At 39.3% G+C, this 13,327-nt stretch overlaps 1 protein-coding gene across 2 annotated transcripts in view; it reads right to left on the bottom strand.

Moving 5' to 3' along the window:
- The window catches only part of MCUB (mitochondrial calcium uniporter dominant negative subunit beta), a 52,655-nt gene that overhangs the window by 19,638 nt on the left and 19,690 nt on the right, over positions 1-13,327 (bottom strand). The window contains exon 1 of one of the 2 annotated variants that reach the window (XM_013951743.1): positions 6,053-6,073. The exons of the other annotated variant lie outside the window; for it this stretch is intronic. Within the exon in view, the coding sequence (XP_013807197.1) occupies positions 6,053-6,058 (6 nt within the window). The 5' untranslated portion in view covers positions 6,059-6,073. Of the gene's footprint in view, positions 1-6,052; positions 6,074-13,327 lie in introns of those variants that run through there. 2 annotated transcript variants of the gene reach the window in all.

The raw sequence follows: 13,327 nt of genomic DNA, 5'->3' as shown, positions 1-13,327 counted from the left end.
GCCAACTGCTGCAAGATCCATTTTGCTCCTTTTCTCTTTGTGGGACAAGCTCCACAGGAAACGTCCAGCTCCTCCTGAGGTTCTGTCTCTGCACCTTATAAGTTTTTCCTGACTGACCATGGCAACACGAGCTAGCAGCTGGAAAGGCACTAGTTATTAAAGGAGAAGTTGTCTCTCAGATAACAAAAGCCAATCTCACTGAGCTTTCTGTGAAGACTACAAAGGAATCTCGAAACGTCATTCTGTGTTCAGTGTGTACAGACAAAAATATCCCCAACCAGCCAATCCAACAAAAACGTACAAGTATCCTTTCTGCCTGTTTATCTCTAGTGATTTTAGAAAGACTCTCATCCTCAAAGGCCACCAGCAGCTCTACCTCCAAAGCGAGCCCCAGAACACTGCAAATAACTGCTGTTTCAGAACCTGAGGCTATTCATGTAGTACGAGTGCTGAGAAGGGAAGAGCACTGTGGTTACTCTTTTGAAAGACATATCATTTAACGTCTTTCTTAGAGAAATCCAGCTATAATAAAGGAAGAGACTATACAGGCTACTCTGAGAAACCAATGTTTCATAAGAAAATGGTTTTATAAAATGCTCAATGCATATACAGTTACTTCCTCTTTATTTCTGACTCACTTTTAAGTTGTTTTTCCTGCAATCTTCCCAACCTGATCTGATCTCAATCAGTGACAGCACAGACTGTTCCAGGAGTCTATTATGGAGCATATCTTTCTTACCTCAGTAAAGGTACCAACTTTAACATACAACATAAGTGAAAGAACTACCCTGACATATTCTCTGACATTTTACAGTGCAGTAATTTTCTTCCTGCTGTTAATTTAAGCAGGTGTTTTGGAAGTCAGTCCAAGTGGTAATTCTGGTTCTGATTCCCTATGTAGACTTGGCAGAGTCATTCATTTTCAGATATGTCACTAACTTCAAGATATTTCTAACCTGAGGTGGTTAAACCTGGCATCAAGCACCCAAAGTTACTACAGACTTGAACCCCAGTCATTTTCCCCTGTTTAAAAATGCCACAAATTAAGCTTACTCTTTTAGTTAAGACTGAAAGCGCAACAGCCAACAAGTATACATAGTAATTTGTTAGGTTAGCACCCAAATCTGATATCTCAGATTTACTTACATTAAAATTCACACAAACAACCATGCAGAAAATTTAATTAATGTCTTTGCAGTAACAAAAACTGAATACAAAATATCTGTTTGATCAGATAAATAACAAAAATATTACACATAACATGAGGGCAGCAAACAACTCTTTTTTTAAGAGACTTCTATTTTCCCACTTTATTATTAGAAAGAGAATCGCATAGTAAGTGTCACAATATATTAGTATTGTTTATATGTTTACAATACACACGCAACCAAGAGCATAACCCTATTTAAACTGCCTCAACACTATTTCAGCTCAGGTATCTCACAAGCAAGCAAATAAAGCACAGAAAGGCAGGGATACTTATTTTCACAGAAACTTCTTTGCCTTGAGGTGGTAGAATAAAGAAAAGGGTGAGTAATGCTACACAATCAGCAGAGCAGCCTCCAGTGAACAGAGCTACTGCTCATTTCTCAATTCCCCACAGCACATACCGGGATGTGCGTTTCACGGCCCAGTTCTTATGTGTAAGGAAACAGCCTGTTATTCTCAACGGAAAAAAGCCCTCTACCATTTAAAACACAAAACTAGATTCCAGGGAAAAGTTTTGTTAGTGCTGGCTATTATGCAAAATCAGCTCCCTAAATTCTTGCTTTATTTAGCCTTGCATATATTTTGACACAGAGTACCTTCCATATGTCACTGTTTATTCGCAATTTACATTGATAATTGCATCATATGGGGAAGCAGAAGGGGAACCCTGGAGGGTTTTTTTGCTATGTTGGCTGTTCAGTTATTAAAAGTAAGTAGGAAATCAAAACAGCAACAGTGCAGACCAAAAATACACCCACAGATATTAAGAATGGAATGGATCAGTCAGATCTATCCTATCTGATGTCTTCCATAATATGGCTCCAAGAATTCTGGTGGTAATTTCTCAAAGCCAAGCTGAAGCACCTTTTTTCAGAAAACATCTTTGCCTTGATTTAAAAGAGTTCAATAGAGGGATTGTGATGGTGTGCTCCTTCCCCCCCACCGATGTGCTCTCTCCCCCTCAACCTGACCTCCCTGTAAACAGCACGTACATAGGGGCTGGTTGAGCATGCACCAACTAAGGCCCGTCTAGTATGCAAATACGACTATGAGTCAATCATCTCCCCCCCATAAATAGGGGGCAGCCAAGAGCCCCTGGAGCTCTCCTGCACGGCAGCAGGCTGCACTGCAGAACCTCCCCTAGAGCAGGAACGCCTCTCAGGGTTACTCCTCGAGGTTGAGGGATTCCTTACCTGCCACAGATCCTCGGTAAGTGATTAATAGCATGCTGAACTTCTGCGAACTTCACAAAACTTTGCTGAGTTATATCTCTGACTAATTGCGCACATAATCCCTTAGACATAAACCGTTGACCAAGTCTGAGACTAGGAGTGGATCCAGTCGCACCTAGGCTCCTCTCCGAAGGAGTTTAGAAAGCAAGGGGGTCCAGTCTGAACCTCGTGACTCAACGGGAGGGTCTCCGTTGCACACGCATCAGACCCTGTCCTTCATGCAGTAAATAACTGAGTGAACCTTGCCAATCGAACCTCATTAAATCGTTCTTATTTACGATTGAACTTTGTTAAGTCACTGTCTTACTGCAATAAACGTAGTGCTGCTTTCCTCTTACGAGTGAAGTGCATCACTCCTTTCATGACAGGGATGTCGTAGGTATTTCATCGGTCAGAGGTGACAATTATAAACTAGCATAGTGAAAAACAAACAAACAAAACAAAACACCCCCCAAAACAGGCATTATATTTCTACCCAAAGGATTTCATAGACTGAGCCAGTAAATATCAGTAGAGTTTAACCTGCTTAGATTAGCCAGCTGAGGCTAGCTGTCTAGCCTCAGAAATGTCTTCCCTCTGTAGGTACCTGTAGATTACAAGAACCTACTCAGATTGAAAGTCTTCAGTTTTTTGCTGTAGAACATTTTTTACACTTTTGAAACAATTCTTGTAGCTTCTTAAAAACAACAACAACAAACCCCATCCCACAAACTTCCCAACTGAAAGCACTCAGAATTCCAGACTCACTGATGTTACACAGGAGTATAATGCTCCTGTCTTGTATTTCCTCCCTATACTCATCTGCCCAAAAATCTTTTGACTACAGCCTCATGATAGGTATTCAAGTCCAGGTGTCACAGCCTCCATGCCCCTTTCAGAATGGCTGCTTTACAGGACATAGCCTGTCATTTATATTCTTTGTTTTCACATGGAGGACCTTATTTTTTTTTTTTTTTTTTTTTTTTTTTAGGACATACACTGTTCAAATGACACCACCGGATGAAAGTAGGATGCAGAAAATATGGTTTCCAGTGACTTCCAGCTTACTGGGCAACCTCAGACATGTTACTGCACCTCAGTTCCCCGTATCTTTATAAAAAAACCAGGGATAATGACAATTACCCTAATTTGTACCAGCCATGGAAACTTATCGGGGATGAAAAGGAATCAACCCCAGCAAGCGCCCAGAGCTACCCACCAGTTACTGCTCCATTCATCAGCCAAGCAACTGGGAAACCATATTATTTGGCTCATCTGTACATTTTACCAATAATTATATTTTGCTCTAGATCTTGAGGATACTTAAATATCAGTGGGCTGAGTCTTACACAGCCACCCAAATATGTGACACCACTGCATTCACAGTTACTTTTGTATTCTCACTTAATTGTCACCTCTTTACAAATTAAAGACAAGTACATTTTAGTCAGTGTTACTGATCAATACGCTGGTAGCTCAGTCAGGCCCTGTTGGTTCCAAACTCTGTTTTTTCAAGCTTTAAGATCTAAAATGGATTACTATATCTTTTACAGTGCAGAGAGACTCTATGTATAAAATGGAGAGACAATTTTTCAAGTGAATTTTCTAAGAATTAGCTCCAAGAAGGTAAGTTAGAGATGATACACACTAAAGACAAAAGCAAAAACTTTCATACAGCGCAAGTATAATCAATGCCTAAGGATTCCCAGCAATCAGAGGAAACTGAATATTTTCTTCTCCTCTTGGTCAAGCTAGTCTGCCATTTCTTATTTCCATTATATTATGCACGTTTACCTATTTCCTTACAAAACTGCATATCAGCCAGAACCCAGCCTTTGTCAAATGAGAGTAGCAGCTGTATTCCTTTCCTTTCTGTTTTGAAATTCTATGCCGTCAGCCATAGGCAATTTGCAGGCAATCAGTAAAAAATTTCTAGCATCATTAAAAAAAAAAAAAAAAAAGATTGCTCACTTTTATTTCATAAATGTCCTAGAACGAATAGTAGAGCATTCACATGCAGGTGTAACAGTCAAAAGTTTCTGTGAAAGTCATATACTGTTTTTAAGGGACTCGATTGTTTTTCAAGGAAAAGGAAGCAATGTCAAATAAGTGCCACCTTTAAAAGACTAAAGCAACAAATCAAAGAACACTTATTAGCCAGAGTTGCACATTAACTGGCAAAGGTTAACGATAAGTCACTGACAACAGAGACTCATGTTCTGCCTAGATCCAAGACAAGCACCCCAAACCCTGAGCTATGGGAAAACAGCATCAGAGGTACCATCATGACCTCCAGCTGCCTATTTGGTGGATATACCCTGCCTTTCCTTGGCCTAAATTAGAAAGGCCTGAAAACCAAGCAGATTTTTGTCAGTGAACTCCTCAGTTTATTTCAGAATTCTCTTCTGGTAAGGAACAATAATATTATTTTGGATTGATCCAACCTGATATATTTGTGTTCTGCTGCCAAACAGATAATGCTCATTGTTTGCAGAACGCTAAAATTTGTATTCTAGCTTTGATATCTGGAACAGCATCCTAAAGCCCAAGACAAGGAGAAAATCTTGTTTTCTGATTCAGGCCCACAAACAGCAAGAGAAACAGCACTGCCGTCCAAGCAGCTCCATGGAGCTTGCAACCCTTGCCAATCAGAAACAGAAGCTGACTCCCCAGCAAGAAACCCCACGTTTCTTCACTGGCTCACTTCTTCACTATTTGTTGTTATTATTCCTATCTACTTTCCAATAGCTTTGCATGGGAGTTTATTAGATGAGAATAATAACCAGCATTATGAAGAGTAGACCTGTAAGCAAGCTAGGAGTCTGGGGATTTACTTTTAACCAGCTGAACCCCTATTTTGGTAGTAGTGGTAGGAGCTCTTCCCTCACTCACCCTCCCAAGTTTCCAAGATATTCTTCCAGTGTCTAGAATAGTGGCAACAATTTCAGATGATCTTTGCTTTCCTATCAGTTGTGTTATCTTCACAATGGACTGAACTATAAAGGGTTATGTTCATTTTTGATAGACTGTATATTATACATTATTTTTGTTAAACTCCCTTTGTAACTCCTAGACACACAGTGCCCAGTTCTCAAAAACTAACATAATATTTATTCAAACCAGCCAAGAATACAGAGACTACCTTCAGGGAGCTCCCAAAGAGCTATAATAGTCTAAACATAGATTTTTCTTTTAAAGATGTCTCTCAGACTCTCATCAGCACGCTAAACAGCTGCAAAAAGGGAGAGATTATCACATATCCCAGGACTTACGAAATCCATCCGACCAATGTTGCCAACATAGTAACAAATACATTGACACAAGGAAGAAAATAAAATACCTGTAATCTAAACACAGAATTACAAAGATTCAAGTTTGCCATCCGTTCTGTTTCTCCAATATGCTGCTGCACTGAACAAAGTAGATGGTCCTCCTCATTGCCTATAAGGTTAAAAAAAACAAACAAAAAACAAACCAAAACCCCTCTGGCTTATGAGGTTTTCTTCATTTCATAATATAAACAATAATTTTAACTTCATGTAAACAGATACGAGAAGATAGGGTCCAACCCATGGTTTTAAATGCACAGAATTGCCTCTGCCTAGACAGAAAACAGTCTTAGAAACACGCACCCACATTGAAATGTCACTCTTCTTTTGCCCCAGGCCATGACACGAAGTGCTGAACTCCCTCAAATCACACTGAAATCACGTATCCACAGTCCAGGCATCTCCTCGGAGCAACATGATTCCCCACTAGCTCAATAAATGGCTTCGTGCTTTTGGATGAAAGGCAATTTCTTACTGCAGTAAGTTCATCACAAAACTATTAATCTTCCATTTGACATTTATTCACTTGGCTTCTGCCTCACATTCCATACTGCCAACATCAGAGATTTCAGACATTTATTCTTGCCAGATGCACTTATGTATTAATGTTATTTAAGTTATGGTTGATGCAGTACTTTCATTCCAAACCAAAACTGTTATTAAAAAAAATAAATTCAAAACCATTAATTGCAGGGACAATGTCTCTCATAATTCTCATATGGACACATGAATTTGGGAGAGTCTGATTCAAGTCCATTTAACTAATATATAACAGTAAACACAAGAAGAATCTGGTACTTTATGATTTTGTCTAAAAATGTTCAGATTTTAAACAGCCAGTTAATTTCTAAATCACCACATCTTTTGGGGTTCAAATATAGCCACAGAAAGTAGGCAAATGCAGAGGTAAGAGACACCAGATATAACTCCATCCCTCTCACACGTCTGCACTGAAAGATCACACCACATTTACATTACTATAAAAATGCTGCATGTGCAAATACATGAATACAAAGGGGTGGATTTAAGGTAGAATTGCACAGGATCCACTGAACACATAAACATGAGAAGTACTGCTTCTTTTATGCTGTATTTTTAATTTTGTAGTATTATAAGATCTCATTATAAAGCATATATGAAAAGAGGAAACAAGAAAACAGCTTTCTCCTTTTAGTGCAATTGAAGCCTCATCCTTAACGTACTTCCCTTTCAATCTAGAGATACAGAATAAGTAGAAGACAACAAGAACTGCAATTTAAATGTTGTAAGGCACCAGTGTCCTGTCTCTAGCTCCTGCCTGATCCTACATTACCAAAGGGAAAAATCTTTAGAAACAGCTAGGATATTGAAATTTCAGTTCCTATCAGTTACAAAGAGCATGATTTTCCCAGAATCATGGGAACAAAAGAATATTTAGATAAATAAGAGTCTCACTGCCACTAAAAACACACATAAGCAGAGTTTCTGAAGAGCATATGAAGTTTTTGTTCCACTTAAACACTAATTACAAAAGCAGTTCTAGAAACAGGGAGTTACACATTTTCCTGTAGTCTTTCATAAGATGATTTATTCACTTTTTTTGCTCATTAAGCTGTACCTATGTACTATTGTAGCACAGGTTCATAAGGAAACAAGGCTTCTGTGATGGAGTCATCTCTCCTCTTTACCTAGTGACTTCTGAACCTGCTAGCTAATTTCAACTCAATCTTGAGACAGCAGAGGTCTCAAAGTTATTAAGTTCTTGCATTTTGTGTGGAAAACAGAAGGCTGGAGAGAAGGGAGAGATCAATCAGCCACCGCGTCCTAGCCAGCCAATGAGCACACCAGCTGGGGCATCCGCCAACACTTCCCCTTCCCCGCCTGACGTGGCAAGGGCTGTGGGCGAGGACAACAGTGACTGGGAGAATATTTGTCACAAGTCAGCAGAAAAACAGGCTCATCACCTCTGCTAGCCATCTAACTATGACAGATTGTCCTGTAATCACACCATTACAGGTCGCCTGAATATAAACATCAAGAAAGGCTGCTGGGGGATTTTTAACTCTGCATTAGTTTTGTGCATGCCTCTTTCCAGACGTTCTCAAACTTATATGGAATAGAGTATTTTTGCAAGGCAACACTCACATTTCCTGGTTTTTCAGAGCAATTCGGCAGAAAGCAAAGTAGGTATTTCAGAGAAAGAGTGATAACTAACAACCTCTCCCCTATTAATTTCAATTCAATAATGAAAATCCCATTTCCTCATATTCTAATGAATGACTCCAAAATGTTTATAGGTTTAACAAAACAGTTTGCAAAACCTAACGGATGGGGGAGGGAAGGTAGTTGGTGCAGCTATAAAACAGCACAAGCATTCACAGCATGCTGTAGGCCTACAGCTACAAAATTCAAGTATATTAGCTGCAAAGCTGTTTTCAGCAATGATGTTTGTATTTCCTGTACTGTTTAATTCTGTCACAGCAGAGCAGACATGACTGGCATCCCAACACCAAGCCATGGCACTGCAGACTTCTTTCTCCCACGACTCCTTATGTATCTTAATCTTTCATCCTGTACCAGTGCCACCATTCGTGTAGTGTGAGCATTTCGCTTTCTCAATTTACATTTTGATCTTCTCCAAGATCTCATTTATATTTTGATATTATTGTCTCAATTTTAAAGTTATTTGGCACAGCCTGCATTTCTCCCAAGAGTGTCCAAGACATCAACAAAAATAAACTGCAAATGAAGGGTTCCCCCCCACCCCCAACTCAGTGTTTGACTATCGAGAGCAATTCAGAGTGGGCAGATCTTTCATAATAAGGGCAAACATTTGTGCTTGATTTTTTAAGAGCAGAAAGGAGAAAACCACTAGGGTAAAGAAAGAAAAGCTTCAAGGAATCTTTGTTGGGTGCACTGCTCTAAAACCCCGATGCTCTTGTAACTGATCAAGTTAGCTTTAGGTGCTCACTAACCTATGGAATATGACAATTTCATGATCATCTTAAGGAGACATGGAGTGCAAATGATATCAAAACAGCTTGTCCCAGCTTCTTCACCACCCAGCTATAAACCAAACCAAGTAGCAAATCATTAGACCTCTGAATGGAGAAGCAATCTGCATCTTAAGAGGGTCACAAAAACAGTTGAGTTTTGCTGCAGTGGTAACTCTGTTCTGTTTGAAATACATTGAAAGCATTGACTTGTCTCAAGCACTGATGTGTAGAGCAATGTGCAGACATGAGCAGTTTAACAGAGCTCTGGCACAGCAGCTCAGCTAAGAAGGACTAAGATGCCGAAAGAGCTCTTACACACGGTGCAAGAAGGCCAGGACATGTCAAGGAAGGCAACAGCCGGCCACCATTTGTATGGAGCTTATACTCCAGGCTCTGCTTTATCTTTCTCTGCCTGGAATCTTTCTCTGTCAATGGAAATACACATACCCTGTAAAAGATACTCCCAATGAAAACAACCTTGTGTAGGTCACCAGCTGATTAGATACCAGTTCCCACAGAACCACTCGAGTCAAATAACAAAATGGCCAAAATCAGGATTTGCAGACACAGATTTAGGGAGCTAGGATAGGCATTAATACAGAACCTTAAGTAATATCCCCAAAACACTAAAGCTGATCATGCCTTTCAGCGTATCTTCTTGCCACAGGGAACTCCGGCTACCTCCTCCTTTCTCTCCTGACACTTGTGCTTCATCAGGAACACTCTGCACAGGGAAGAGAGCTGAGCTTTCCCCCTACATTCTCTGTCCCTTGCTTCTCTCATCCTTATGGTTTTCATTTGAAACTACAAAGGAGGAGAACAGCGGGGAAAGGGCAGGCAAGGGAAATTAAACCTACTGCAGTATGATGAGAAAAGCCATCAGCAGCTGTTTTTGAGGTGGATGCATAGTGGCAGACAAAGATAAAAGCTGCTCTTCCTTCCTGCACAAAAGGGTGACATTCTGTCTACAACTTTGGCATGTTTCCATAAGTTATCCTCCTTTTCAGTCTGCATTTTCTGTCATAATATTGCCTCACTTGGATAACAGATAAGACCATTTCCACATCCCATTCCTACTTTCCTAAGAAAATGAAAAGAAAATCTTCTTTCAAATGCCTCATCCGAGCAGGACAGTTCAACAGTATCATTTCCTTTAATTTTCTCAACCTGAAAAGAAGACCCATGTTCAAGAATTCAAGAGGGAAATAGCTGAGCTCAGCAGTTGAGTTTCTACTTTTTGGGTACTTAACCCACTCTACTGTTAATAGAAGAGTCTGTTTTGAAAACTTCAAAATAATAACCTTCAACCACTTTCCTGCAGATGATGCAGTCAGACAGTTAAGTTGTATAATTTCATCCATAACTGTATATTTTTACAACCACAGTAATAAGTCATTTGTTTATATATTTCCTATTTCTTTCTTTGCAAGGAAGAATAGTCAAGATTCCACTGAAAACAATAAGCAGATAACAACTTTGGGCATTTTAAAATCCTAAAACATACAAATGAGAAACAGAGTTTTTATTAATGCTTTTACCTGAAATGACACAAAAAGCAAACAGTGCTGAAATTTCTGAAGCTGAACACTTAAGCCTGGAAGCTGTGTACCATTTCTTTGACAGCTATTTCTTTATCATTATAATACAGGTTGTTTGATAGTGTCACTGACTTCAAATCTGTGAATGTTCTACTGATGATAAAAGAGGAACAACTACCAACAATATCCATCAGCTTCTGGCATGAAGATTCAGCTGGGCTCCAATAAACAATAACACATGTGTGTATGAGTCAGAGGGCTAAAAATCTAGATTTTTATTGCACTGTGTAATTCACTGGCATTTTAAAAATTATTTGTAACTACCTGATTAAACTAACAATGTGTTTCATAATTTTATCTTTTCAAGAGACAGCTGCATTTAAACAATATCAGCTCAAGTTTAGGAAGGAACAAGAGCTGTCTGAAAATTAAACTGGCAATGACAAAAATTTTTGAACTGCTGGATTCCTAGGTCTCCATGGGATGCAGCCTCTTTATGCCACACCATTAGCTTTTCTCTATGTTACTCTTTAGTCCCCATTGTGGAAAAATCAAATTCCTGCTCCACTATAGCTGCCATCAGAGAAGAAGATCTTCTGATACATAACTGCACTTTCAGGCCATGACACTCATAAGCTGACTGACACAAGCCAAGAAAAGATGCCTTCAGACAGACTTTTTTTTTACTTCAACGCCCTGACCCTACGTGATGATTACAGGTAGCATCCTAAAAATGAAACAGAATGATCACTTGGCATTTTAGTTCTTTCAGTCTTTGATTTACAACTGCTTGGCTCTCAGGAACAGATACTAAAGAGCACCTCGTTCCTGTAAGAACATGAAGGGTACTCCCAGACCCAGGAGACAGGAAGTATTCCTGTTCCCTCATTTCAAGCTTAGCTGAAGAGCCCTATTCACTTCCTACCAAAATGCCCAGAATGGTGCACTGTGTGCCTATCAGACTGCAAATCTCTTCTCAGCTTTTATAGTTATATAAAGTATTTCCATGAGTTATTTCACAGAACTCAAAATACAGTTCTCCTCTGCTAGCAGTGGCTTGTCATTTGTTACATGTCTCCTCCTTGAGAAAGGAAAATACAAGAGTGTTTTATACAAGGGTGTTTAAGTGGGTTTTATGAACTATGGCAGTTTGATGCCTTTGTAAAACTGTAATTCTGCTTTGTCTCACAACTATCATTGCAATGATTACATGTATTAAAGATATTCACCATCTTGGTCAAGATCCATTTCCATAGCCTTCAGCTATTCTGCTAAGCATGGAAAATACCTGCAACAAGATGAAGTAAGAAGTCCAGCACAAAGAGGTTGTATAGTAGCCAACTCTCCTTTGAATGACTTAGAGGCACTCTGGTTCATTTAAGATACACTTCTGTCATGCTTGCGTACTTCAGTGACTGTAAGTAGAGGTGCAATAGCAGCAGAAACCACAGTTGGTAAGTTTTCAAAGGCGACTCTCAAGGGAAGAGAAGCAAAGATCTAAGAATGAGTCCTCGGCAAAGAAAGAACATGAAGAGAAGCTTTTATGTCTTGATTCAGCCCAACTGTCAGATGGAGAGGCAGGTTTGACAAAGTCTCTCCTCCCTCATCCTGATGCTCATGGATAAGAACAGGCTGGGAAAACCATAAGGCTCATAAACCCACATTTGTCTGTAGGCACCTGAGACAGCACAGTTAACCCTTGCTGCATTGTGTGTCCTTCACACTATATTCAAATAACTCGGATAGCAATCAGTCACAGAATGGAAACAGACTCTACATATAGAAGATCTAATCACTTTGCCAAGACAGAATTTTTCCTACTGCATATTTATTAGATTTCTGTCTAGTGTAGCTCTGTGTATGTCAAGTCATGGGTTCCTGTCCTCTCCCAAAGCTCAGAACATTTCACTCTGAGGAAGACTCACACACAGGATATTCAACTTAAAGTTTTCACATGTTCATTTCAACCTTATCCTTGGCTATTCACACAGCTCTTTTCTATTATTTGTGCTTATATCTCCCACATGCCTGTAGATTTATGGTCCCCTGTGGTCACTGCTTAAGCAAGTTATGCATATTTAATTCTTAAATCTTTCCTCATAAATGAATCTTTACAGCTTCTAACCATTTACATTATTTCTGAGTTCCCTGCAATGATCAGTACCTTTATGACAATAGGAAGCTTGAGACCAAATACAGCATTTCAGGTACTGTCATACCAGCAGGCACTCCTTCTCTTGTCCCTTGAAACAATTCCTCCCACACATGCAAGCCAAAGTCACATTGGTCTTTCTTACTGCCCTCACATACTCCTATATTTCCCCATCACTAAAACCTTTTTATAGAAGTGCCATTATTCAGTGGGTTTCCAGCCACTGATAGAGCAACTGTATTACACTAAAAAAGCAGGGCAAAGATACTACATCTGCTCTTTTCATTTCCTTTACCAAGATTCTATAAGAAACCAGCAATTGTTAAGTAGTGCCTAGCAAAATGGAACATGAGTTCAAGTACTTATATTTTATTACAAAAGAAATTACAAAAAAAAAAAAAAAAAAAAAACCTATGTTAATCTCCCTAAGCTCTGTCAGTTTTCAGTTGCTCTTCAGGTGCATCTTCAGATACTCTTCAGATTGTCTCTCAACATGTATACCATTATTTCACTGGGACACAGAAGAATTTATAGTTATTTCTCTGTTTTATCAGATCGCTCTATTTTGTTCAGCATCAATAAGACAGCAATGCCTGGAAAGAAATATACTGGCCATTTCACAAGAACTTCACCATGTATTTTACAAATGCAAAACATAGAAGGTAGCAAGATCTCTGCAGTAAGAAGTAAATGTAAGCATTGTCTCTCTATTAAGAAACATCAAGTGCAAGGTGCTGTTAGTTAAGGAGTTTGTTCCTGTACAGATACAGCAGGCACACTATACTGACTCTGCTCTTTCCCTTCCCCTGACAAAAATTGTGGACTTCTGCAGGAGCATTAAGAATTTCAGTCCAGAGAGAGAAACTGGGGCAAGTGTGAAGGGGGTTGTGAAGTGAAGGAGGATGACACCAAA

The sequence above is a fragment of the Apteryx mantelli genome, chromosome 5, assembly GCF_036417845.1.
Source record: "Apteryx mantelli isolate bAptMan1 chromosome 5, bAptMan1.hap1, whole genome shotgun sequence".
Classification (NCBI taxonomy): domain Eukaryota; kingdom Metazoa; phylum Chordata; class Aves; order Apterygiformes; family Apterygidae; genus Apteryx; species Apteryx mantelli.
The sequence above is the reverse complement of the archived record's forward strand: the minus strand, read 5'-3'. Positions and strand labels throughout refer to the sequence as shown.